At 38.3% G+C, this 24,314-nt stretch overlaps 1 protein-coding gene across 1 annotated transcript in view; it reads left to right on the top strand.

The window, feature by feature from the left end:
• The window catches only part of LOC126650898 (sodium channel protein type 10 subunit alpha-like), a 34,740-nt gene extending 10,727 nt beyond the window's left edge, over positions 1-24,013 (top strand). Inside the window, 18 exon segments of the mRNA XM_050336277.1 lie at positions 827-1,018; positions 2,738-2,782; positions 2,784-2,841; positions 3,051-3,059; positions 5,066-5,295; positions 5,418-5,570; positions 7,977-8,330; positions 8,990-9,442; positions 10,884-11,003; positions 11,560-11,674; positions 12,321-12,475; positions 16,129-16,302; positions 17,724-17,978; positions 18,908-18,961; positions 19,299-19,440; positions 20,401-20,501; positions 21,299-21,563; positions 22,914-24,013. Of these exon segments, the coding sequence (XP_050192234.1) occupies positions 827-1,018; positions 2,738-2,782; positions 2,784-2,841; positions 3,051-3,059; positions 5,066-5,295; positions 5,418-5,570; positions 7,977-8,330; positions 8,990-9,442; positions 10,884-11,003; positions 11,560-11,674; positions 12,321-12,475; positions 16,129-16,302; positions 17,724-17,978; positions 18,908-18,961; positions 19,299-19,440; positions 20,401-20,501; positions 21,299-21,563; positions 22,914-24,013 (3,975 nt within the window).
• Positions 24,014-24,314: the final 301 nt, after the last annotated feature.

Here is a 24,314-nt window from a genome sequence, read left to right as displayed (position 1 = left end):
ACTGCAGGCAGGTTCTCATGAGAGGGGAGCAGAGAGGGGACTCACATCCCTTGACCTGCTGCTCATGCTTCTCGTGATGCAGCCCAGGACAGTTATTTCTGGGCTGCAGGCACACGCTGCTGGGTCATCTCAAGCTTCCCATCCACCAGAAGTGAAGCTCTAAGCTAGGGCAACAAGATGGGTTGAAAATTATTGGTAAGACCTATTGTAGCTTGTAACTTTTTATAAAAGATTATTTTTATAAAAGTCATATTTGTAAGGGGACATACAAATATTCTCTAGCAACTATCCAATTTCATCATTAAGGTTTAAGGCATCACCATTTTACCAAGTTCCTCCTCTGCAGCTGTTGGCAGGTCTATAATGTTTCCCTGCCTGACATTCCAGCTTGCCAAGCTTTATTTAGGTTTTTCTTCCTTCTGTTTTCCTTTTGACAGGATTAGTATTTAAGAAAAGGATTTAGACTGAGCCTTTAGTGTTGTGTTGTCTTTGGACTCAAGGTCCTTTTCAAAGCAAGAAAAGGGAAGGAAAAGGATACACCATAATATTCTGTAATTCAGAGACAAAACATCTCAAGTGACAAGGGCAAACTTTAATTTTAGGCGCTGACAAGTAACCCTGTTTTGTCTTTCAGTATTGTGAATAGAATTTTGTACTCCTGTCTTTTTATAGCAGTTTAATGTTGGAAAGCTAGGAACTGTTAGTGTAAAGCATTCAGACAACATAATAATTTAATGAGTAAAAACTCAAAGTAAAAATTATCCAAGTCTGTGTGTTGTCATTTACCTTGTGTTCATAGACAGACCTTTGGCCTTTTCTCTTACAGGAGTTGGCTGCAGGAGAAAGCAGTAAGGCCTTGCAGGTTGAATCTGAAATGCCAGTTGCTGACTTGACAAATTCCAAAGGAAGAGAGAGTAATAAAGAAACACCTATTTTAGGACAAAATGCAATTTCCATTGATCAGAAGAAAGAGGAGGAAATATTTCATTCACAGCCTGGTCACTGCCCCAAGGAGCTTGTAAGTATTTGAAATAGAAGATTAATTCATTAGACTTAGGTGTGATAGGACAATTCAGTGAGCAGAAAAGCTTTCTTTCTTTGCAATTTTTTCCCTCTGTTTTATTTTTTTTTTCTCCTCCTTGTATTCATTGGAGTATCTTGTTTTTTAAAGAAATCTGAAAATTGTATTTTGGGACGTTAGTAGTACATATTAGTATTTCATATTAAAATAATTTCATGTTAAAACAAACAAACCAAACAAAAGAAAGCCTACAACATGATCGAAGCACTGTGAGATGCTCTGACATAGAGTTCTTTCATTAGTCAAGTAACTGTAAACTGCAACAAAGGTGGCAATCACTGATGGTTTTGCAACTGAGGACTTTTCAAACAATGTACTTTCATCATAAAAGAGGCTAAAGATGTGAAGTCAAAGAGAAAAAAGCCTATCAGGTAGAAACAATTTGGTAGGACTTAATCAGTTTTAAAAAAACTTGAATGGACTATTCCTCTAGTACAGATCCTTATTTTAAATCCCAGTTTCTCATTCACAGTTGTTTCCCTCAGCTAAAGACAGATGAGCAGCAGTAACCAGGTCAGTGTTGGTGAACTCCCTTGTTCCTTTCTAAAAGCAAACTCTGAATGCTTCTGAGCAGCTGTGAATTTCAACAAGAAGACCGAGGGCTTCAGTCAGACTGGCACACAAATGTTTATGTGTTTCTGTCTTATGAGATATCAACCATTAGAGAAAGCACTGGGAACTGGGATGTGATTAGAATAGTCTAAATGAGCCTTTTAGACTCAATATATAACAATACAGAGAGAAAAATTAAGACTTTAGCACTATATTGTCAATTCATTTGGTATGTCCATTCTATGACAGTTCATATCAGCTAAGTTTTGGTTATTTTTTCATTAAAATATCGAGATGGCAAAGAGAAATAATGATTACTAAACCCCTCAGGGCAAGGATATCAGTTTCATGCCCTGAATAACAGTTTTCTAGAATAAGTAAATAAAAAGCATCATATCATAAAGTTTGAAGTAATGATATGATATATCCTTACTTCTGTACCCTTCCCACAAAAAGAAAATGAAGCAAATCAAGTTGTGCTGAGAGGAAATACCAAGGTACTGGGCACTGTCATGTGGTCAGTCTGTCCACTCCCAGTCTGTCAAGGTTTCCTGTCAACTGGTAGGTCTAATTATATCCTTCCTGATACCAGAATGCTTGTTTGGTTAGAGCCTGGTGCTAATAACACCAAGGTTTTGGGTTCAGTCCCTGTGTGGGCCATTCAATGAAGAGCTGGAGTTGGATGATCCTCGTGGGTCCCTTCCAACTCAGGGTATTCTGTGAAATTGCAGTGAAATTCTTTCTGATTTTCTCTGTCTCAGAGTCTCACATATTCTTTGCAGCCCATGTTATGTGACTGTCTACTTAATCTTGAGAAAGTGTGTGTGTTAATGTGTCATGATCTGAATATTTGATAATAATTCAGTGTATCCCAGAAGATACAGTTGTTGACCTGTCTGTCCTTGAGCTCACGTCAGGAGCACTGAGCTGAGCATTCTGTGGCTTCTGGTGAAAACAGAAGTAATGCCATTCCTAGTTTTGGGCAGTTCAATATTAGTAGAGATCTAGATAGGCCTGGTAGTGCTGGAAAAATAATAATTTTTATTATTGACAGTTTTTCCTATTCCCTTGGTATATTCTCTTCTGTTGTCTTTCTAACCAAAGAGGCAGGTCCTGCTGTCTCGTGATGTGTCAGTGGACTCTATTAACTGATCCTTTGCGAAGACAGAGATTAATGAGTGCAGCTGCTATTCTTGCAGATTTTTCAGGTAAGTCATTTTTCCTATGGGATTGTGTAATGTGACCTGAGGGATCAAACTGTCTCAAACACTCAGCATTATTCTAAAAGCCACTAGGGAAATTATGCACCAAATGTAAATTTCAGTAAACTAAATATTCTCATAGCTCATGTAATTGTGACTGTAACTCCCAATAACCAAGGGCAAATCATGCCTGACCAACTTGACTGAAAGAAGAGAATTTCAAAGTGTGTGTAAGCAGAAACATTTCCCATTTTCAGAGGAACAGGTTGTGCAGTCTCTGATCTGATGATGTCTGACCCTGCTTTGAGAAAGGGATTGCACTACAGATCTGCTGAGCTCTCTTCCAGCCTCACTTATAACCCTGTCCTCAGCTATGGACACCTGTGGCTGTGCAGATTCAATTCACAGGAAACAGGCTGTCATTTTCCCTGAAACAGTGACTTCTCTCCTTAATGCAGATCCTTTATCATCCTTAAATAGTGTAATCACAGAATCATGGAATATGTTGTGCTTGAAGGTTCTTAAAGATCATCTTGTTCTTACCCCCTGCCATGGGCAGGGACACCTTCCACTAGACCAGGCTGCTCAGAGTCCCGTCCAACCTGGCCTTGAACACTCCCAGGGCTGGGGCAGTCACAGCTTCTCTGGGCAACCTGTGCCAGGGCCTCACCAGCCTCACAGTAGAGAATAATAAACAGATGAAGAGGTGGGTAATATCCCCTGTTTCTGTCATTGTAAGATTTGTTGATTCTGACCTGCAATAGCCTGTGATTAGTTTGTGTAGTAGGAGTGAAACAACTTTCTTTCAATGATGCCATTCTGCTCACATGAGATTGATGGTTCTTTTCAATCTTTTCTCTGACTGATTGTCTTTCTCTTCCCACTATGATATTCATCATAGGACTATTCATATGTCACTTTCCCTCTTTCTCTGCTAGGGTCAAAAGAGAAACGTCCTGCATTGTCGAAACGTTTTGGACAAAAGTGTCTAATTTGGAATTGTTGTCCATTCTGGAGAAGCAGTCAAAGAGAAGATGAAACTGGTTATTTTGTATCCATTTTTTGATCTCTTTATCATGATTTGCATTATCTTGAATACCTTATTTATGGCTATAGAGCACCATGGCTTGTTAGAAGATACCATACCACTGATTACTGTAAGTGACGAGGTAAGTGAGGTCTACGTTAGGGTGAATATGGAGTTATAACCCTGTATTTACACTGGAACAGTCCCATAAGGAGACAGACTCCTTGAATGACTCTTTTCTGAATTTCTTTTTTGTCCTTCCAGGTCTTCACCCTGATTTTTACACTAGAAATGATCTGGAAAATCATTGCTCTAGATCCCTACTACTATTTTCAGAACAAGTGGAATGTTTTTGATAGTTTGGTTGTTTTGATTGGCCTACTGAGCTTTGGAACCAGTTTGTTACCTTTCCGGGTGGTAATGATTTCTTTATTATTTTTTAAAAGCACATGTATTGTATAGATTTGTAAAAGGTTACAGGGAAATACCCTCTCATTATTTTACTGATAAAATTTCCCATTTTCAGAGGAACAGGTTGTGCAGTCTCTGACCTGATGTCTGACCCTGCTTTGAGAAGGGGATTGCACTACAGATCTGCTGAGCTCTCTTCCAGCCTCACTTATAACCCTGTCCTCAGCTATGGACACCTGTGGCTGTGCAGATTCAATTCACAGGAAACAGATTGTCATTTTCCCTGAAACAGTGACTTCTCTCCTTAATGCAGATCCTTTATCATCCTTAAATAGTGTAATCACAGAATCATGGAATATGTTGTGCTTGAAGGGTCCTTAAAGATCATCTTGTTCTTACCCCCTGCCATGGGCAGGGACACCTTCCACTAGACCAGGTTTCTCAGAGTCCCGTCCAACCTGGCCTTGAACACTCCCAGGGCTGGGGCAGTCACAGCTTCTCTGGGCAACCTGTGCCAGGGCCTCACCAGCTTCACAGTACAAGAATAATAAACAGATGAAGAGGTGGGTAATATCCTCTGTTTCTGTCATTATGACATTTGTTGATGGTGACCTGCAATAGCCTGTGATTAATTTGTGTAGGAGGAGTGAAACAACTTTTCAATGATGCCATTCTGCTCACATGAGATTGATGGTTCTTTTCAATCTTTTCTCTGACTGATTGTCTTTCTCTTCCCACTATGATATTCATCACAGGATTATTCATATGTCACTTTCCCTCTTTCTCTGCTAGGGTCAAAAGTGAAATGTCCTGCATTTTGGAAGTGTTTTGTACAAAAGTGTCTAATTTGGAATTGTTGTCCATTCTGGAGAAGAGTCAAAGAGAAGGTGAAATTGGTTATTTTGGATCCATTTGTTGATCTCTTTATCACAGTTTGCATTATCTTGAATACTTTATTTATGGCTATGGAGCACCCTGGAATGTTACCAGAAACCAGAAAACTGATTACCATAAGTGACGAGGTAAGTGAGGTCTACATTAGGGTGAATATGGAGTTATAACCCTGTATTTATACTGGAACAGTCCCATAAGGAGACAGACTCCTTGAATGACTCTTTTCTGAATTTCTTTTTTGTCCTTCCAGGTCTTCACCCTGATTTTTGCACTAGAAATGATCTTGAAAATCATTGCTCTAGATCCCTACTACTATTTTCAGAACAAGTGGAATGTTTTTGATAGTTTGGTTGTTTTGATTGGCCTACTGAGCTTTGGAACCAAACTGTCACCTTTCAGGCTGGTAATGATTTCTTTATTATCTTTTAAAAGCACGTGTATGCTATAGATTTGTAAAAGATTACAGGGAAATACCCTCTCATTATTTTACTGATTGTCGTGGTTTTGCTCTGGGCCAATTTTCTCTCACCTCCCACACAATTACTATAAGTTGAGAGAAGGTTTATACAAACAAAAGAGATCTGATTGGGGAGAATAATATTAGGATTTATTACTAGCAAGATAAAAAGAACTATATCTACAGCAATTCTAATTAGGTAAACATGCTATGTTTTTACAAAAATACCCCTCCCCTATTTGTATCAGTTCAGGAGGAGAAGCAGTCTTTGTTCCATTTCTGGAGCTCCAGGTCTTCTAAATAATTTTGCAACATTTGAAAGTTCTTATTCTATTAGCTCTAGGATGACAATTCCAATTCGTTGCAGCTGGAACTGTTTCTTTTTCTCTCTCTCTTCTATGTCGGCCTCAGGACTGGGCCTACCCCCCTCCTGGGCTACGATCAGAGGCTGGGGGTTACCCAGGCCCTGTAGGGTCTTCCATGGACTGCAAGGAGACACTTGCCTACCATGGATCTTTATCATAGGATCACAAGGGATAATGGCTTTTGAGTTCACCCCTGTTTCTTGTGAGGTCTCTTCCCAAGGGAGAACAGTCCTTGATGGACCTCCCCAACATGGGTTCATCCCTTGGACAACAGTTCTTCCATTCTCTGCTGTCCCTCAGGGTCACAAATTCAGCTGCACCAGCAGGGATCCCTCACAGAGATCCCAGGCCTACCAGGGCCATCTCACTCCAGAACAGGTTTCTCTTTCTCCATGGGCCACAGGTCTCTAGCAGAACTTTGTTTTCTCTAGGCCTCCCACAGAGTCACATTTTCTTCATTCACTCCTCTGCTTCGGCGTGGGTTCTTTCATAAGCTGCAGAGGGTCGTCTCCTCTCCCCAGCAGTTTTCCACAGGTGGCAGGGATTTTAGTTTTCAGTCTTTTCCCTGCTGAAGGGAGAGAGAGAGAGAGGGGGAGTTCCCCCTCGCCCTTCGTGGCTTTTTCTCTTCTCTCCAGCTGCCAGCTTTGACCTTGGATGCTCCATTATCTCAGCCTGGAATTCCTTCTGCAGTATGTCTTGCCCAGGCAGTTTTTCTCTAAAGTTTTTTTTTTTCCTACTCTGTTACAGGAGAGAAGGGGGGCTTCAGTACTACACCTGCCCCCAGTCCAGGGTTGGGGCAGGAGGGGGCCCTGGCCCGCTTGGGGCTTACCACCTTTCCTACGTGGCTACTAATTTCATCTGCACATCAACCTTCTCTTCCGTTTTTTTAAATATGTAATTGGCAGAGGAGTTACTAAAACTTTTGATTGGCTTTTTCTCCGGAAATTCACCTGGAGAAAACCATTTTCAGCCCCAGAGGAGGATGGGGGCAAACCCATGACACTGATAAATCTGTCAAATCAGTTCTCTTTGTTGGTAAGTAGTTAGCAAACATGAACATTTAATTCAAGTGAAAATTAAATTAATATTAAAGAACACTTTCAATATGTTTCTTATACTGTGTATATTGGACACTACAAATCCTCTGGCACAGTCTGCTCCCAGGGAGATCTGACCCAGCAGAGAGTTCACTGGTTCCCTGTTAGGTTTGTACAGGGGCACTGCTCAACTACACTTCAGACCTACAATCAGGAGCAGATATTATCTGAGTATTTCCTGAGCTTAAGGATAGCAAAGGTTCCGTCACAGCTTTTCCTTTTGAGCTGAGATTTGTGAAATAACTGAGCTTTTCTCAAGGCTTAGTCTTGGCCTTGAGGACTCTGCAGTGCTTTCCTTCATTCTAGGGAAAAGGAGAAATCATTCTGAGGCATCTATGTATAATATTACTTTTGTGCTTATGTCTTTAATGCATATTTATAATGCTAAATTGATTATTTACTTCAAAATTTTTCACAGCATTTCAGAGTCCTCACACCTACTCATGGGGGTATATAGGGTAGGTCCCATCTGGCTTTTCAGATCCTATTTCAAGTCTGTTTGGTGAGAGGTGTAAAAAAAAAATTTGTCTTTTACATTCCATCTAGTCCAAAACTCAATCATTTAATAACCTTCATCCATGTATCCATAAAATATTTATATTCCTGTTCTTTTTATTGTTAATTATATTATCAGACTGGCATATTCTCGTATCTAACTTGGCACAAACAATTTGAAACCTTTCTTTGATAGTTCTCTGCTCCAAATAACATTAACTCTTGAGGCTTAAGCACAGCACTTTTACATCAAAACAATTAAAAGCCTTTCTTTTTGGGAAAAATAATTACTGCAATAAAGGCAGCATGATAAATGCAGGGCCTGGGTTTTATGAGGGCTGTGTTGTCTGGGCTGTGTTTGACCTTTCCTTTTTTCTCTTGTGCTTTATTTACAGATCAGGATCTTCAAATTGGCAAAGTCCTGGCCAGCCTTGAATACTCTTATGAAAATAATTCTGAACTCATTTGGTATTCTGGGTAACCTCATTCTGATTTTGGCTATCACCGTATTTATTTTTGCTGTAGTAGGAATGCAGTTTTTGGGCAGTGATTATGAAGAACACTACTGTAACATAAGCACCAGTGGGGATTTACGCTGGCATATGAAGGATTTCAATCATTCAATTCTGATTATATTCCGAATATTATGTGGAGAATGGATTGAAATGATGTGGGAATGTATGGAAGTGGCTGGAAAACAGAAATGTATTACCATTTTCTTGCTAGTCCTGGTGATAGGAAACCTGGTGGTGAGTTTTAAGCTGATTCCCAGTCCCTACTGAATACACCCAGTTACACTGGCAACTGATTTTTTCAGAGGCAAACTTTATCATTTCAAGAGTATTCACACTATTCTCTTCTCTTTTCCACTGATTTTCTCTTTCTCACACAAGAGGTAGAAGCAATACAAAATTATTCCCTCTACCCAGAGTATAGAAGTGCAGTGCTTCTGATAATGTGTTGTCTGATGTAATCACCTTTTGTGTTGATAGAATCCAGTAACCAAACTGTTCAGTGCTTTTAATGTTTATCAACTTGTCCTTGTATTATCAAGAGTTTACCATACCCAGATTTTCTGTTTTCTATGACATATAGTGGATCTAATGTAAATGTACTGGAAGACAAAATCTTTTTCATCTGCTTGGTTTGTTGCTCTATACCAGAACCTTTCTGATGGTGGTGTTATTCAAATGTGTCTTTGCTGTTTTTCAACATTTCTATCTCCTCATACATTATGGACATCAGAGCAGGTGAAAATATATTTGATATACCCAAACCCTCATTCCTTCCTTTTTCTCCTGCCATTCCTTCCATTTCATGTCAGTGGTTGATGAAAGCAAGACTGAGGGTTTCTGAGGTGTCTTTTGTGTTAGCAGTAGTGCCTCTAACTTCCTTTAACTATTTTAAGGTGGTCAACCTGTTCATTGCCTTGCTGCTGAGTTCCTTCAATACTGACGCCTCAGGGGGACAAGAGGAACCTGGAGAAGGGACTAAATGTCAGATTGCCCTTGCACAGATTTACAAGGGCCTGAAGTCTGTGAAAGACAGAATTCTGGATCCTTGTGGCAGAAAACCGAAAGGAAGCCTCAAAAAGACGGACAAAAAACAGACTTTGGTAGAAATTTCTGGCAAAAACCTAGAGGATAATAATTATGCCATGACAGATGTCAGAAAATATATAGACAACAATGGCTTTGACACAGAGTGTTACCATAATGAAGAGAATTCCTCAATATCATGGAAATATGAAGACCTTTCCAGCAGTCACAGTACCTGTGTTCCCATTGCAGCAGCAGAGAGTTACAGTGACCTAAGTGATGATGAGCACATTGTATTCCCAGAAACAGAACACAGAAAGCAGGTAAGAACTATTCATATTTAAAAGAAATACTGTAACTTACATCTGTAATTGTCATCTCAAAGGCTCAACAGTAAATGGTATCCCTTCTGTCATTTCTGCTATTTTACTTTCTTTGTTCTTCTATTGTAAGGGCTACCAAATAGTCTTCATTTTCCAAAGGGATTTTGAATATCCACTTTGTCACCATTCTTTTCATGGATAGCCATAATTCTGCTTTTGCCTGCTTTGTTCCCAACTATTGCTGTCAACAAATAAATGAAGTTTGAAGAAGACAGACATTCCTTCTTTTTGTCTCCTTTGTCTTACACTTGGATAGTGTCTAACACAGGCCTCTTCTGCTGCTTATATGTTGCTTTGCAGTTGCATGGAATACAAAGAAAATGCAAAGAAAAGCTGCACCTCAAGAACTAATTTCTTTTTTTTTAATTACCTCTTCACTTCTGTGATGCTTTGGACTCCCTTTATATCTTGTGATTTTCTTGCATCGGGCAGGATAAAGCTCAAGTCTTTCTGCATGTGACTCAGACATTTATACCGTCACGATTGTACAAAGGCATTTAGGGCTGTTTGAGATATTTCAGGTGTCTGTCACATCCACAAAGAACTGTCAAATAAGATGAAGGAGCTGTAGGAACTCTTTTCACAGAATTACAGAATTGTTTGGGTTGGAAGGGACCTCTGGAGATCATCCAGTCCAACTGCTCCTGCAAAAGCAGCGTCACCTAAAGCAGGTTACAGAATGTGTAAGGGTAGGTTTGGAATGTCTCCAGTGGTCAGTGTCTAAGTGGACTGCTGGGATGCATTTCCTATGGTTTTGGTCATATTAGGAAGCACTGTCAGTGGAATATCTTTGGACAAATTCTCAAAGAAGCAAAAATTGCTGATCAACTTAGAATCATCTATGGCCATTTCCAGTATGTTATCCAGAAGCACTTGATGACAAAAACTGCAGCAGTGGACTCTGGTCTTTCTTGGAATTTGTGGAGACAAAAGGACTGAGAATTGATTGGGATCACTTAGGTCTTCTGCCTGTAACTGGAAGCATGAGGCTGTTGGGGTCCAGCTGCAAAGGTTAATGGGATGCAGGAATCCATCCATGGGCTAAATGTATTTCTTGGGGAATGATACATTTCCCCAGTAAAACTACAGGGCATTGATATTTGAAACTGAGGAAGAAACCATTCTATTATAAGCATTTTGAGGATATCATTTAATTATCTGTAAAAAGACAAACATGCTAGTTAGTGGAAGGTTCTCTGCCTGTGACAGAAGGGTTGGAACGAGTTGATCTTTAAGGTCCCTTCCAACTCAAACCATTCTGTGATTCTGTGATTCTAATTTTTGTGGATGTTTTAGATTCTCTTATAGAATTCTGAATTTATGAATGACTGTTAGGGAGGAAAAATGTGGAAAATCAACTGTTTTACATTATTTCCTGCAGGGAGACAGACTAAGACATAGAGAACAGCAGCAGAGTTCAAGCAGCTTCAGTCAGATTTCTGGGACTCCTGAAACTATACATGTTTTCACAGTAACACATGAAAAGCAAGAGCAAAAAGAGGTAGTTCTAACTTTTATCATCTTGTGGAACATGCTAGAGATTCAAACTGTCACAGCTGTTCTCCCATTCAGAAATAACAGCACAGGCTGGGATTTTCTGAAGAGTTTTACAAGTGTGTAGGTTACCTACCAATAATGACAGTTCTTTGAGGTGTGTAGACAATACACACATTTCTATCATCCTAGGCCTTCCCATATTCAAGCCTTTTGAGACATGGTTTGTATTTCTGAAAAGAGAATTGGATTGGCCTGAAGAAGTCAGACTTTTCTCCAAAGTTGTAGCATAAGACAGTCCTTTTTTCCCTGCATTTCCTACTTAGATGACTAGAAGAAACCAAGAAAGTTATTAAATTAAAAATAAGGAAAGAAAGAGGGATTGGCTTTTTCTGTCCTATTATTTGTAATTTCATTTTAGTAGTTCAGCAAAAATAAGGTAATTTATAGACTGCAGAATTCTTTTGGGGAGGGGAGCAGGGGATGATAAATTTCACTTACTTTGGTTTGTTAACCTTATTAATGAAGAGCAAATAAATTCTCTTTCTCCTTCTTCCATGCAGAAATGTGGTGCTGCTTGTAGCTTTTCTGAAGCCAGCACTGTGGATCCAGCTGTTGGTCTGGAGATGGTTTCCCAGACTAAAAACTCACACCTGCCTAAGGACTGTTTTGGAGAAAGTAGGAATCTTTTCTGTATTCTGCTAACACCAAATGAACCAGTGTTGAAAAATATTCACTTGGAACATGTCCAAATTAGCAGAATCTGTTTTTCTGCTCATCCCAGTGTTGACATTTACCTTTGATTACCTGAACATCTCCTTAGACTCCGTTGACTCTCATGGTTCAATCCTGCTGCCTTTACAGATTCATGAAGAGTGTTTCTGGCGGAAAGCAGTGAACAGGGAGTGTAGTTGTAATGTCTCTGCAGTGCAAGAAAGTCAAATGATCAGTACAAATAATAACTGACTAACCTAGTAGTAAGGTAATATCTCTTTTCAAACAAAAAGAAGAAATGCAGATAATAAACATATACAGAAGTAAAGGTGCTTTTTTTTTGGTGCCCACAAGCCTTTCTGCAGAAGGGCACAAAAGCTTATTTGTTTTTTAACATGTGTGAGTTGCTCTATTAGAAGAGAATATTTTAGCATACAAATTTTGTCTTTTCTTTAGCTTTAGATCATTTCAACCATAGCATCACCTCATAGGTAAAACAACACATTCTTTCTCTAGTCAGTAGAAGCTCTCTCTAAGATGTCTTATACTTTTTTAATTCCATGTCTCAGCATTTTCCATGGAACCAACAGACTGTTCTTTCTCTTTTCAGATTGTGGTAAATGTTTCCCATGCTGTGTAGTGGATATCACTAAGTTTCCAGGCAGAAATTGGTGGAACCTCAGGAAAACCTGCTACAGAATTGTTAATCACTGCGGATTTGAATATTTTATGGTTTTTGTGATAGTACTGAGCAGCGCAGCACTGGTAAATTGCATTTAATTTCTCTAAATTTGAATTGATTGTTGTCAATAAGGAAAAATAATAGTATTTGATTGATTTCTTGTACTCTGACATTCCTTCCAGCAGGGAGAGATAAGAGGGATACATGTATCCCTCAGTGGTGATAAGGCTTTCCCGAACTTGGATAGGATATTTAGATATATGGATTTAACTATATGGAATTGTAGCTTTTCAAGGAATATGGTTCTTCATACACTTAAGTGTTAATTACAAGGCTAAAATAGAATCTGAAATTACTTAACACTTTTAAATAAAATAATAGCACTTCTAAATGTTTAAAACATTTTAAGAACATTATGATCAGAATCTAAAAGTGAAGTTGGCTGTAAACTGATAGGTGAGGTAATGTTGCTTTGCTACCCTGATCAGATCCATTTCTACTCAATAAGGGAACTTTTATGATTTGAAAACATATTCACTGTATACTAAAAGTAATTTTTTAAATAAAATGTTTTATAGTGCAGAAGGAACATAACCAGTTAGTCTGAAAGGGATCTACGTGGAAAATGTCAGAATTTTCCAAATAAAATCTGTTCTGTGTACATTAAGTTCAGGTTGTTCACTGAACTATAGATTTGAACTGTCTGCTTTAAAATTCCTGTGGCAAAGTGCCCAAGGGAAATCCCTGAGATTTCTGTGAGGGCTCCTCTCTATTCATGTGGAACCAAGCTGAAGTAAGCGTCATGCTTTTGCTTGTTCTGGAAAACTAAGAAGGAATTTTCCCTTCTCTCTGCCTACTGTGAAAGAGGGATGTTGAATGGGTAGGTTGGTTCTGCCCTGGGTGATTGATCAACACAAAAGAATTGACCAGTAGGTCCGCATTCCAGATTGATGGCCCTGAGAGTCTGTGGGGAGGGGTGAGGAGTTTTTTTTTTTTTTACTTTTTTTCTTCTCCTAGGAAATGGCACTCACTTGGTTGTTGCCTGAGCTGGGAGAAGGTCTGGGTGGCAGGAGCTCCGAGGTTGCTTTGTTCTCAGCCTGAATGCCTGGCAGGTGGTTTTTTTTTGTTCTCCTGGCCCTGGTTCACCTGTGCCGTTTTCTGCCCCAGCCCAGAACCTGCTTGGATTTTCATCAGAGAGGAACTATTCGGGAAGGAGGTCACCTTCTTTCCCTCCTCAGTTTCTGTGTTTTTTTGACAGCGGTTCTCTCGCACATCAAAGGAGAGGGGAAGCCACACGGTGCAGCTAGTAGACAGTTCCCATTAGGAAGAACCCTTTTTTCTCCTTTTTTCCCTCTCCCGGTGAGGGGGAGGGAAAACCTCCATTTTCGACTTCTCCAGGACACCCCGGGGGCCCCCCATGGGGTGACCACCAGTGACCCAACAGCACCCCCTACTGACTGCGGTTAGAATTGCACCAAAGGGCACGAACGGAACTGTTTACCTTTTTTTGTTTGTTTGTTTTGAAGGAGATTATTATGGATATAGGATTATAGTCTGGTTGTTTTATTTGTGGTCTTTCGTTGTTCTGATCAATACACATATATCTTTTAATAAAGGGCTGTTATTTTTCCTTTTTCCACACTTTCTCAATTGGAGCCTCTTAATTTAGGATTTGTAAGTGCTTAGAGGGAGGAGTTTGGGTCTTCCTCATAACTCATCCTCGGCAAAACACTTGTGTCTCATTAAACTGAGACAGTAAGGAAGGAAACTGAGGTATTCTTTCATGTACTCTAGGTTCTACTAAGTTGAACACAAAGCTAATTGGTACCCAGGTGCAAAATAATAAAACAATAACATTTTCTTGTCATCAAAGATGTTTAGCAGTGAGAACTTTCAGATTTCTAAGATCCTGTTGTCTTCTTGCAAAAAGGTACTTGTCCGATTTTTGTTTGGTTGGGGTTTTTTTTTGTTTATAAAGCTGTATGCTGATAGGGAATTTTCTGCACCAGTTAGAACAAAGGGACACCATGGTGTCCATGCCTTGAAAACAAATTAAAGGAGATGGTGATCACAGAAAGAATGCACAAAAAAGTCCAGGGTGAGTGCTCAGGGCTCAGAGCAAGGCAGGAGTAGTTAGGAACTCAAGTAGTTTCTGACTTGTTTAAGTAGCAGCAATTAAGAGTAGCTAGAATCTTAAAAAAGGTAGGAAAAAAAGTAGTCAGAAGTATGAAAAAGCATCACTGCTAATGAGCAGGTGGTTTGACTGGCAGATGGAGATCAAGGCAGCCAAAGTGTAATAATGGCCAGTCTTCGCGAGCGAAGATCCGGGGAAGGTCTTTCCACCTTCCAGCCTGCGCATTGGATTTTTTTAGGTGAGACACAGTGTGCGCGGAACTGAGCCCACCCTTTAATCCTAAGGTTCATCTGCCGGGGCCAAGCGAGCTTGGACGGTGGCAGCGAGGTCCTCAGGACGTAGGTGGGTTGCCTTTAAGGGCTAACGAGCCCCACCTGCCCGGGAGTGGCCCTGACCGGGAATCGAACCCGGGTCTCCGCGGTGATAGCGCGGCGCCTTTACCACTAGACCAGCAGGGGCTCATTATTATTACAGCCAAGGTGTAGCAGGGAATAAAAGGACACATTATCAAACTTGCTCAGGAAAAAAAGGTCAGAAATGGTAAATCGGTTTATGTGCATGAATGCCAGAAGTTCTCATTTACCCACACTCAAATGAAAGTCCCATGGACACAGGGACAGCTCTGCTCTGTAGGCATTTCCCCTAATTGTGGCACAGCTGGAAGACCCCTAAGCTCCAGAAGAAGCATCACTGTTTTCTAACACTGCAGAACAGGAGTGCATAAGTTTATTTGGGTTATACATTGGAGCATCTCTGCTCCATGTTTTTTCACTGGTCTATGCTCCTGCTCCACCTTTTCCATGGCCAGTTAGACTGGATTTTTAGGCATGTCTTAACTGCAGGGAGGCAAATAAGATCTGCTGTAATACCTAAATGAAATGGAGATGGGGCTATAAGGTAGAGGAGAAGTGCTTGAAAGGAGGAATAAATACATTTCCTGAGGCTTGGTGAGGAAATAATGCAAGGTGTAAAAGGAATTGGGAGCGAATTGGCAATATCAAAAACTTAAAATTAATTAGCAAGGCATCAAATGCATTAAACACAAGCAAACACTGATGTGAACAGCAGCAATCAATAAAACATTTTCCTAAAACCTCAAGGTCAAGGTTTAGGTGAAGAAACCTGTAACTCCAGGAATGAACAGTTCCAGATAAGGAGTTTGTCATATTTTTTCATGTGTGTATTACAACTCTGCAGGCTGACTAAAGATGGAAAGTCAGAGTCTAAAAGACATTGGTTAACGTGTTTAAGTTAGGCTTTATTGTGAAGATATTTAGACCAACACCTTCAAAATTATCAACTACCTTGGGAAGCCAGACTGTGGTAGCCACAATTGCCTGTCCTCAGACATGTTTTGCAATGTCGAGCATAAAAACCTGAAAGCATGTGATTTTTCAAAACCTGAAAATGAGATTGCACTTATTTTACAATTTAGTTTTTTACTTCTAAGTATAAAATTAAGTGGTGGTTGCCCACAATGTAATATGAAATGGTTGTAATCAGACAAACTATAATAAGACAAACTGTGTATTCTTGTGCAATTTAAAAATAATTTTCCATACAACTACTGACCTGTTTTAAAACTGAATTCTGAAATTCCAGGCATTTGAAGATATTCACCTGAAGAATAGAAAAACAGTGAAAATGATTCTAGATTATGCTGACAAAATATTTACCTACATCTTTGTGATGGAGATGCTTCTGAAATGGGTAGCTTATGGATTGCACAGTTACTTCACAAATTCCTGGTGTTTGCTTGACTTCGTCATTGTATGTGTAAGTATTATATTCAGCTTGTCATACATTTTGATTTTTGATATTTTCTCTCTGGATAACTATGTGTAACTTCTGATTGTGAATAACTACAAGTGTGATAGTTTCCGAAAGGTGTCCAAACAGGCTTTAGGACAAATTTAAATGGAAATTTTCAGCAATAGCTAGAAGTTGCTTCAGAAAATTTTATTAGGCATTACCATCATTGAGGACCATGATGGCTCTAAAAACCTATTCAAGTGGAAAGTAGGAGTTAAATTAGTGATCAGAAATAAAACTAAAATAAATTCCTTAAAACGATAGAAAAATGTGAATCTACTGGCAGTTCTGGACTAGATGATCTTAAAGATCCCTTCCAACCCAAAGCGTTCTGTGATTCTGTGATTTGGACATTTAGAAACAGAAAAATAGGTAGAATTGCTTCCTTGAAGGACAAGAAACTTAGACAGTAAAGGGAGTTGAAAAAAAATCATTTACGAGAGTGTTAAAGACATAGAAAAGTACCTTTTGTTTTGCAAGAGAGAAATCCCAGCAATCCTTTGCATATCTATAAAGGTAATGCTGAAAATACCAATAGTGAGGTAAGGGCAGTATTCAATTCCTACATATTTATTATGAATTCAGACAATATTAATTATTATAATCTTGCCATATAAAAATGAAACATCTATACTCGTCAACGTCACACTGGGAAGGTTCTGAAGTGTTTTTAAAAAAGGACATGTAAACAGATGACTGATAGTAACATCAGAGTAGTTGCTTGATGGCCTCAGCATTGAAAGTTGTGAAGTAGTAGGAAATTTCAACAGAAAAATCTAATAGTATAGCTATTTATAAAGAATATGTAGCATGACTTTCACAATTACTGTTTCCTAATCTTAAAAGCAGTGCTCTCCAAAACAGGGGAAAGCCATGAAAATATATGAACCATTAAAAAAAGAAAAAACAAACCCAACCAACACCCTCCCCCATTTCAAATTAGAATGAAGAAATCATTTTTTTTTTCCCCATATATTAGAAAAGAATGAAGTAAAATTGCAATAACTTTGAATTTAATGTGTATTTTCTTAATGTGACTTACTGGTCAAAGATATTGTACCATTCAGGTAATGATTGTTTGCTAACACAAACAAGGGAAATTTTGTTTACCATTTAATAATCCCAGTTCCAATTTTGTAAGCACAGCTGTCATTTGTTTCCTGGGGACCAAATCCTGATACTGAAGACAAGGCACATTGTTCCTCTGGGAGTGGCCTGAAATCTCTCAGGACTCTTAAAGCATTGAGGCCTCTACGAGCTTTGTCAAGATTTGAAGGGATAAAGGTAAAGATATTGGGGGTCGGTGTGAATATTTTGTAATGGCTGAAGATTTTTAAGAAAATGACAATATAAAATGCATTATTATTTTCATTCATTTCCTTCAGGTTGTTGTCAATGCACTCCTCGGAGCCATCCCCTCAATCTTCAATGTTTTGCTCGTCTGTATTGTCTTTTGGCTTCTATTTAACATTCTAGGAGTAAAATGGCTTGGGAAAAGATTTTCAAAATGCATTCTCCAGGAAGGAGATATCAGTCTCATTAATAACAAAAGTGATTGTTATGCCTATGGTGGAAATTGGACAAATTATCCTGTAAACTTTGATAATGTTGGGATAGGATACTTGGCTCTGCTCCAAGTGGTAAGTTCCATAAAAACATTCTCAGTTTTGGTTTCTTCAAGGAAATGGGTTGAGCAGCCCAACCATGGGACACCACTATGCTTCTGTTTATCCCATGGGAACTGGGGATTTTTTTTTAACTTCCATATACATGTTCCTTATTGGTGACCTGCTCAGTTCCTCCTAAAGAACACCTGAGCATGTGCAAGCTTGTGTTAAAATCAAGAACTCTGTTTCATGGCTTTTCAGTTTTGTTTTCATTTTGATTAACACACTAAGCCTGAAATATTCTGCAGGTTACTGAATTTAAAGTTATTCTCATTTTGTCTAGTTCAGAATGGATGAGAAAGAAAATCAGGGCACAGTTTATTTATATTTTCTTTTCCTGTGGAAGTCATGAAGAAGAGGGATACTAATTTAATCAGCTCTCTAACACCACAACAAAGGAGAAAAAGGCATGTTTTAAATTGGTTGTTATCCCTGTATCTTTTTTTGATGAAGTTCTATATCCTGGATCCTCCAAAGTATTCTATGATTCTTCAGAGTTGCTAAAAATTGTGGGAAGGATATGTCCTCTTGTTTTCTTAGAAATTTTTTTTATCCTTTTACAATATATTTGCAAGTTGAAAATTTTTTTGCAAGCTAAACGTTTTACTTTTTTTTCATAAAAAAATTTAATTTAACAAGAATTAACAATAAGACGCTTTTCACAGGAATAATGTGGGGGTTTTGTTTTAGGAAATATTTTTGTTTGTTTGTTTTTGTTTAGTTTTCAGAAAGTTCTTTTTTTCTCTTTACTACACTCTAGTGATAATTCCCAGCAGATCTTTAGAAATTATACACATTTTTATAGCAAACTGCTCATGTTCCACAACTATTAACACATTTATATAAACTATACCTAATTTTTTTTTCTTATCTATAAAATCTTAATAATGCATCTTTTTTAGGCAACTTTTAAAGGTTGGATGGATATTATGTATGCAGCAGTGGATTCACGCGAGGTATGTCATTACAATGAGGTTTTAGTTCTTTTCCCTTTTCTTCTTCCATTTCCATCCATATAATTACTTTCTCATCTTTGTTTGCAATATCAAGTGGTCGAATGCATCAGACTACAGAGTGAAACAATAATCCTTGGAGAAACAAAAATCTGGAACTTAGACAAAAGAAACTGGTCAAAGTAGAGTGACACCACACAAAAGCCTGCTTTTTTAATGCGTAGAAATAATCCTTCATGACAAAAAGAAAAAATTTTTGTTATATAAATTGGAAATGGTAAAGCTGTGATTATCTCCTTTTTACCAAAATTATTTTTTTTGTTTGACTTTTTTTTAACAGATCAATGAACAACCAGAGTTTGAAGCAAGCTTATACATGTACACATACTTTGTGGTTTTCATTATTTTTGGATCTTTCTTCATGTTGAACCTTTTTATTGGAGTGGTTATCAGCAATTTTAACCAACAAAGGAAAAAGATAAGTACTATGGAGCTAACTCAGGGTCTCCTGGAATCCCAATTTGATTAAGTGAACAATGGTGGTTAAGGAACAACGGTCACACTTCATTCTAAGAATTTCCTTTTCTAACAAAGTCCCAGTTACGATAATTCAACCAGATAGAAACAAAAGTCATGAAGTAGTTTATGAGCCTGAACATTTACTGGAAGTTTATGTGGATATAACACTTTTTTCTTAGTATATTCTGTGATTGGCATTTTTTTTCTTTTTCAGTTTTCCTCTTTCATTTCTTTGCTGTTTCTTGGGAATTTTCCTTGTGATTCCACATAGTGGAAGTCAAATGGAATTTTCAGAGGTCTTGCCAGAGTGACTGAAATTGCAGATGCCCCAGTAAACACTGTTGTGTGTTTGTTGTACAAAATGCTGATCACTCAGTGCTTTTATGACTGATGAGTGGCTTCTGAATCCTGGGTTCAAAGGGATTGCTAAATACTGCAGGGGGTGTAGATGGGGACAAGTGATACAGGGGGTGTAGATGAGAATAAGGAATTGGTTGTCAGGAACCCCCTGTAGAACTGGGTCCCATCATCCTCCATTTACCTGCTAGTCCAGCAATACACTTTTCTTTCTACCTTCCCCAAAAATAGAGAGTATTTCCCTTCCTGATGAATCATATGTAATTTTTAAAATATGAAATAGATTTGTAAAACTTCAGAAAGGCTCTCACACTTGAGGGAACTGACTTGGGAACACTGCCTAGACTAGACTTTCAGGATCAAACCCAGATCAGCTCTTTCCAGTACGTCTGTTTCAAAGATCAAGGTGAAAAGGAGAAATGGTGAAGACACAGTTTGTCTCTGTGCTCTCTTAGGTCCCACTCAGGACAGTTGTAAATTACTCTTTTTTACAGAAATTTCCTGGTATTTCTTTAGGGAACTGCTTAAACTTCAGCTGAACAACAATATTCTTTCCCTTTACTTAGGTGGAAAAGATCTATTTCTGACTGAGGAACAGAAAAAGTACTATAATGCCTTAAAAAAGCTTGGATCCAAGAAACCTCAAAAACCCATCCCAAGACCATCGGTGAGACCATCTTAAGTAGAACATGACAGAAGATACAACGATGGTGACCATATTTGAACTCAGTAGCCCAGGCACAGGGAAATAAACTCTGCATTAGAGCCCATCATCTTCTTTATTCCAGTGTAGTATTTACATTTTACTCTTTCTTAATTCCTCCTAAAAGAGTCTTTCTTTGTGAGCATTAATTAGGGAAATTTATATCCTATTTGTTACCTATTAAAATATACAACCTGTTTATACAGGTTCATATTAAATATTTGATAATCATGCCATTACCTTTTGATTACTTAGGTTGCATGACGTTGCTTCTCTAACTAGGTTGGATTATTGCAGGTGAGAATGAATAGAGACCAGGACATGCTCCATGGCAGTTATTCACTTTTAAATAATCTTATGCTTTATTTCTTTTAGTTTCTTAAATTTATTTCCAGGCTTGGATTTTCATAATAACTATTCAGAGTTTTTCTTGCTTATGACATTTGAATTTGAATTGCTTATCCTTCAATGAGGATTTCTATTAAAGAGCAATCACAGTGTACTCTGAATGTTTTCCTGAAGTATATATATATATATATATACACATATAAGCGCCCATACCCTTGTTTGATGCCTGAATATACTTAGCCAAGTACTGTGAGTTTTCACTGAAGATCTAAAGAAATCACCTAAAATTTAAGTAGATTATTCTTAAATTTATGTTACCTTCAGTTCTTGTTCTAAGCACAAATTACTGATTAATATTTGAAGGCAGGCTGGGTCCTAGAAGTAGCATCAAGCATTTCTTGTTCTCTCCACAGAATGCGTTCCTGGGATTGCTGTTTGATATTGTAGAGCACACAGCATTTGACATCATCGTTGTGATTTTGATCTGCCTAAACATGGTTGTTATGATGGCAGAAAATAACCAGGAAGGCACCAAGGAAGTTCTTAATAAAATCAACTACTTTTTTGTGGCTGTATTTACGGCAGAATGTGTCATGAAAATACTGGCCTTAAGACAGCACTACTTCAAAAGCGGCTGGAACTTATTTGATTTTAGTGTTGTGGTCCTTTCAATAGTCAGTAAGTACCAATCACTAAATCAGGTAATGTGTCATACCAATATTGAGCCAAATTTCCTTATGAACTAACCACTTAGATATGTTTGATAAACAAATTCCAGATCCACTGTACTTTTTCAAAGTATATGCTAAGTGATTCCTTCTATATTCCTTCCTTTTTTTCCTTTATATTTTTGCATAGTGCTAAAAGGTAAATAGAGTTTTCAATCTTTATTTTTCTTAAAATATGTGTTTTATTGAGTAATTAATAGTATAGGAACCTTATTCACTAACATCTTCACTAAGTTATTGTTCTTAAATGGTTATCTGACTGTTTTTATGCTTTCAATTGACGTGTTATCATGGTAACTATTGTTTTCACAGTAAAAGTAAATTCATGTTAAAAATTCATTTGCATGAAAAATGAGAAAGATTTATTTATTTCACCAGGACTTCTTTTAAAGAAGACAGATCCCGATTGCTGATTTAGAAAGCTCAGGAAAATGTAGTTGCTCAGCACCATTCTAAATCTGGGACACTATCTGTGACTGTGAAAAGTCTCATTTAAACTGGCTTGGGGTTTTCTGGCTTTGCAAATAAGACTAGATGCTGATCATTTCCTCTACAAAGGGCTGTGTATAGCTCTAGTTTCTTGTACAGTTTATTTGGTCTGTGCTTCCCACTCAGGCTCAGGTTATAGCACAGAATAAAGGACAGGAAAGACAAACTGCTCTGGGTTCTCTGTTTCCTGACTAAGCACAGTAACCCTTTGCTGTCCTGTGCAACCCAGGAAAATGATGACTCCTTAACTCCTCTGCTTGTAATCATTTGCGTTGCTCTGTACCATTGCTCTGTTCGTAGGGTCAAAGAACGGGGTATAATGGGGGATAAGTATTAAGAGACAGTTTTCCTTTACATTCATTTTGGTCTTCTCTGACTCTCCTTCAAGTACCAAGCATTAGTCAAAGCCTCACATTTAGCATGTGAGCAGGCCTGTAAAGAAGCAGCAGATGACAGCTAGCAGGCAATCCCCATAACTTCCATCTCGGGAGATGAATGGAGCTAAAAGGATTCTTAAGAATTTGAGCAATGAATGTGTAACTTCACCACCCCTGAAGTTTCCAAATGATGCATACTCTTGATGTCTCTTTAATACTGAATAGTATTAAAATTAGTCTTTCTTTTCCTAAGCTGTTTTGTAAGCAGGTGCAGTACTGATGATATATGTGTGGAAAGCAGTGTAACATGGTCAGTGTTACTTCTAAAGCACGGACTATAACAACTATATACCTAAAGCACAGACTATAACAAAGCAGACATAAATTTGACTAATATGAAATGACAACATTTTGTTTTCTTTCTCTCTTCAAAGGTATTGGAGTTTCTGAAGCTTTCCAAAGATTCTTCTCTCCTACACTTTTGAGAACCATTCGCTTGGCACGAATTGGCCGAATCCTGAGATTGGTTCGAAAAGCGAGAGGAATTCGAACCCTTCTGTTTGCATTACTGATGTCTCTTCCTGCACTGGTCAACATTGGCCTTTTGCTTTTCCTGATTATGTTTATTTATGCCATTGTGGGCATGGCAAACTTTGCCTGTCTTCCCTGGGAAAGTGGGATTGATGACATTTTCAATTTCCAAACCTTTTCTGGTAGCATTCTCTGTCTCTTCCAAATTACAACATCAGCTGGCTGGGATACTCTTCTGGCCCCTTTGTTAAGTGAATCTGGTGCATGTGCTCCCAACCTAGATTTAAAAGAGAAAGATAAAATTAATTGCAAAAACACAGCATATGGTATTTTCTATTTTGTAAGCTATGTCATTATCTCATTTCTCATTGTTGTAAATATGTACATAGCTGTCATTTTAGAGAACTTCAATGTTGCCACTGAAGAAAGCACAGATCCTCTTTGTGAGGATGACTTTGATATGTTTTATGAGACATGGGGAAAATTTGATCCACTGGCAACAGAATTTATTGACTATTCTGCTCTTTCAGACTTTGCAGATGCTCTGGCAGAACCTTTGCGCATTCCAAAGCCTAATAACATCCAGCTCATATCCATGGACCTCCCTCTAGTGAGTGGAGATAAGATCCACCACTTGGATATCTTGCGTGCTTTCACTAAAAGAGTCTTGGGAGAATTTGGAGATTTGGATAGTCTTGAATTACACATGGAAGAAAAATTTGTGGTTGCCAATCCATCTAAAATTTTTCAGAAGCCAATTTCTTCCACTCTTAAACGAAAACAAGAGGAGGTATCAGCAGTTATTATCCAAAGGGCCTTCAGGAGGCATTTGATACAGCGTTCATTCAAAAATGCATCTTTCTTTTGCCGTCACAGACATAACAGTGCTGTCTTTGGAGAAGAAGCACGGGAGAAGCAAAGGCTTATTGTATCAATGCTTAATGAAAGTAGTGGCAGGAAGATACATAAACCACGGTCTTTTTCTTCCTCATCTCTCCCTTGACTTTATGATGCTATTAGACCATTATAAGCTGGACACATAAGGTTACCCCAGGCTGCAGCATTTTTGACATGTAAACCAAAGTCACTTATTTTGAGATGGAGGCCATGTGTGAATCCCAGAGCATAATACTCTAAATTTAGAATAATGATGGCAACCTTGAAGTATTCTGATTGTTCAAATTTGCAAATTCTCCTTAAAATGATTAGGATCTGAACAACTATGTCATAAATGATGGAGGAAAATCGTACAACTTTTTTCTCAGCTACTGGAGTAGGTGTGTTCATTTTTTCACCTGCCAGTT

This window comes from Myiozetetes cayanensis, unplaced genomic scaffold (assembly GCF_022539395.1).
Source record: "Myiozetetes cayanensis isolate MyiCay16 unplaced genomic scaffold, myiCay2020 scf1, whole genome shotgun sequence".
Taxonomy (NCBI): Eukaryota; Metazoa; Chordata; class Aves; order Passeriformes; family Tyrannidae; genus Myiozetetes; species Myiozetetes cayanensis.
Note: the sequence above shows the minus strand (reverse complement) of the source record. Positions and strands in the feature narration are given on the sequence as shown.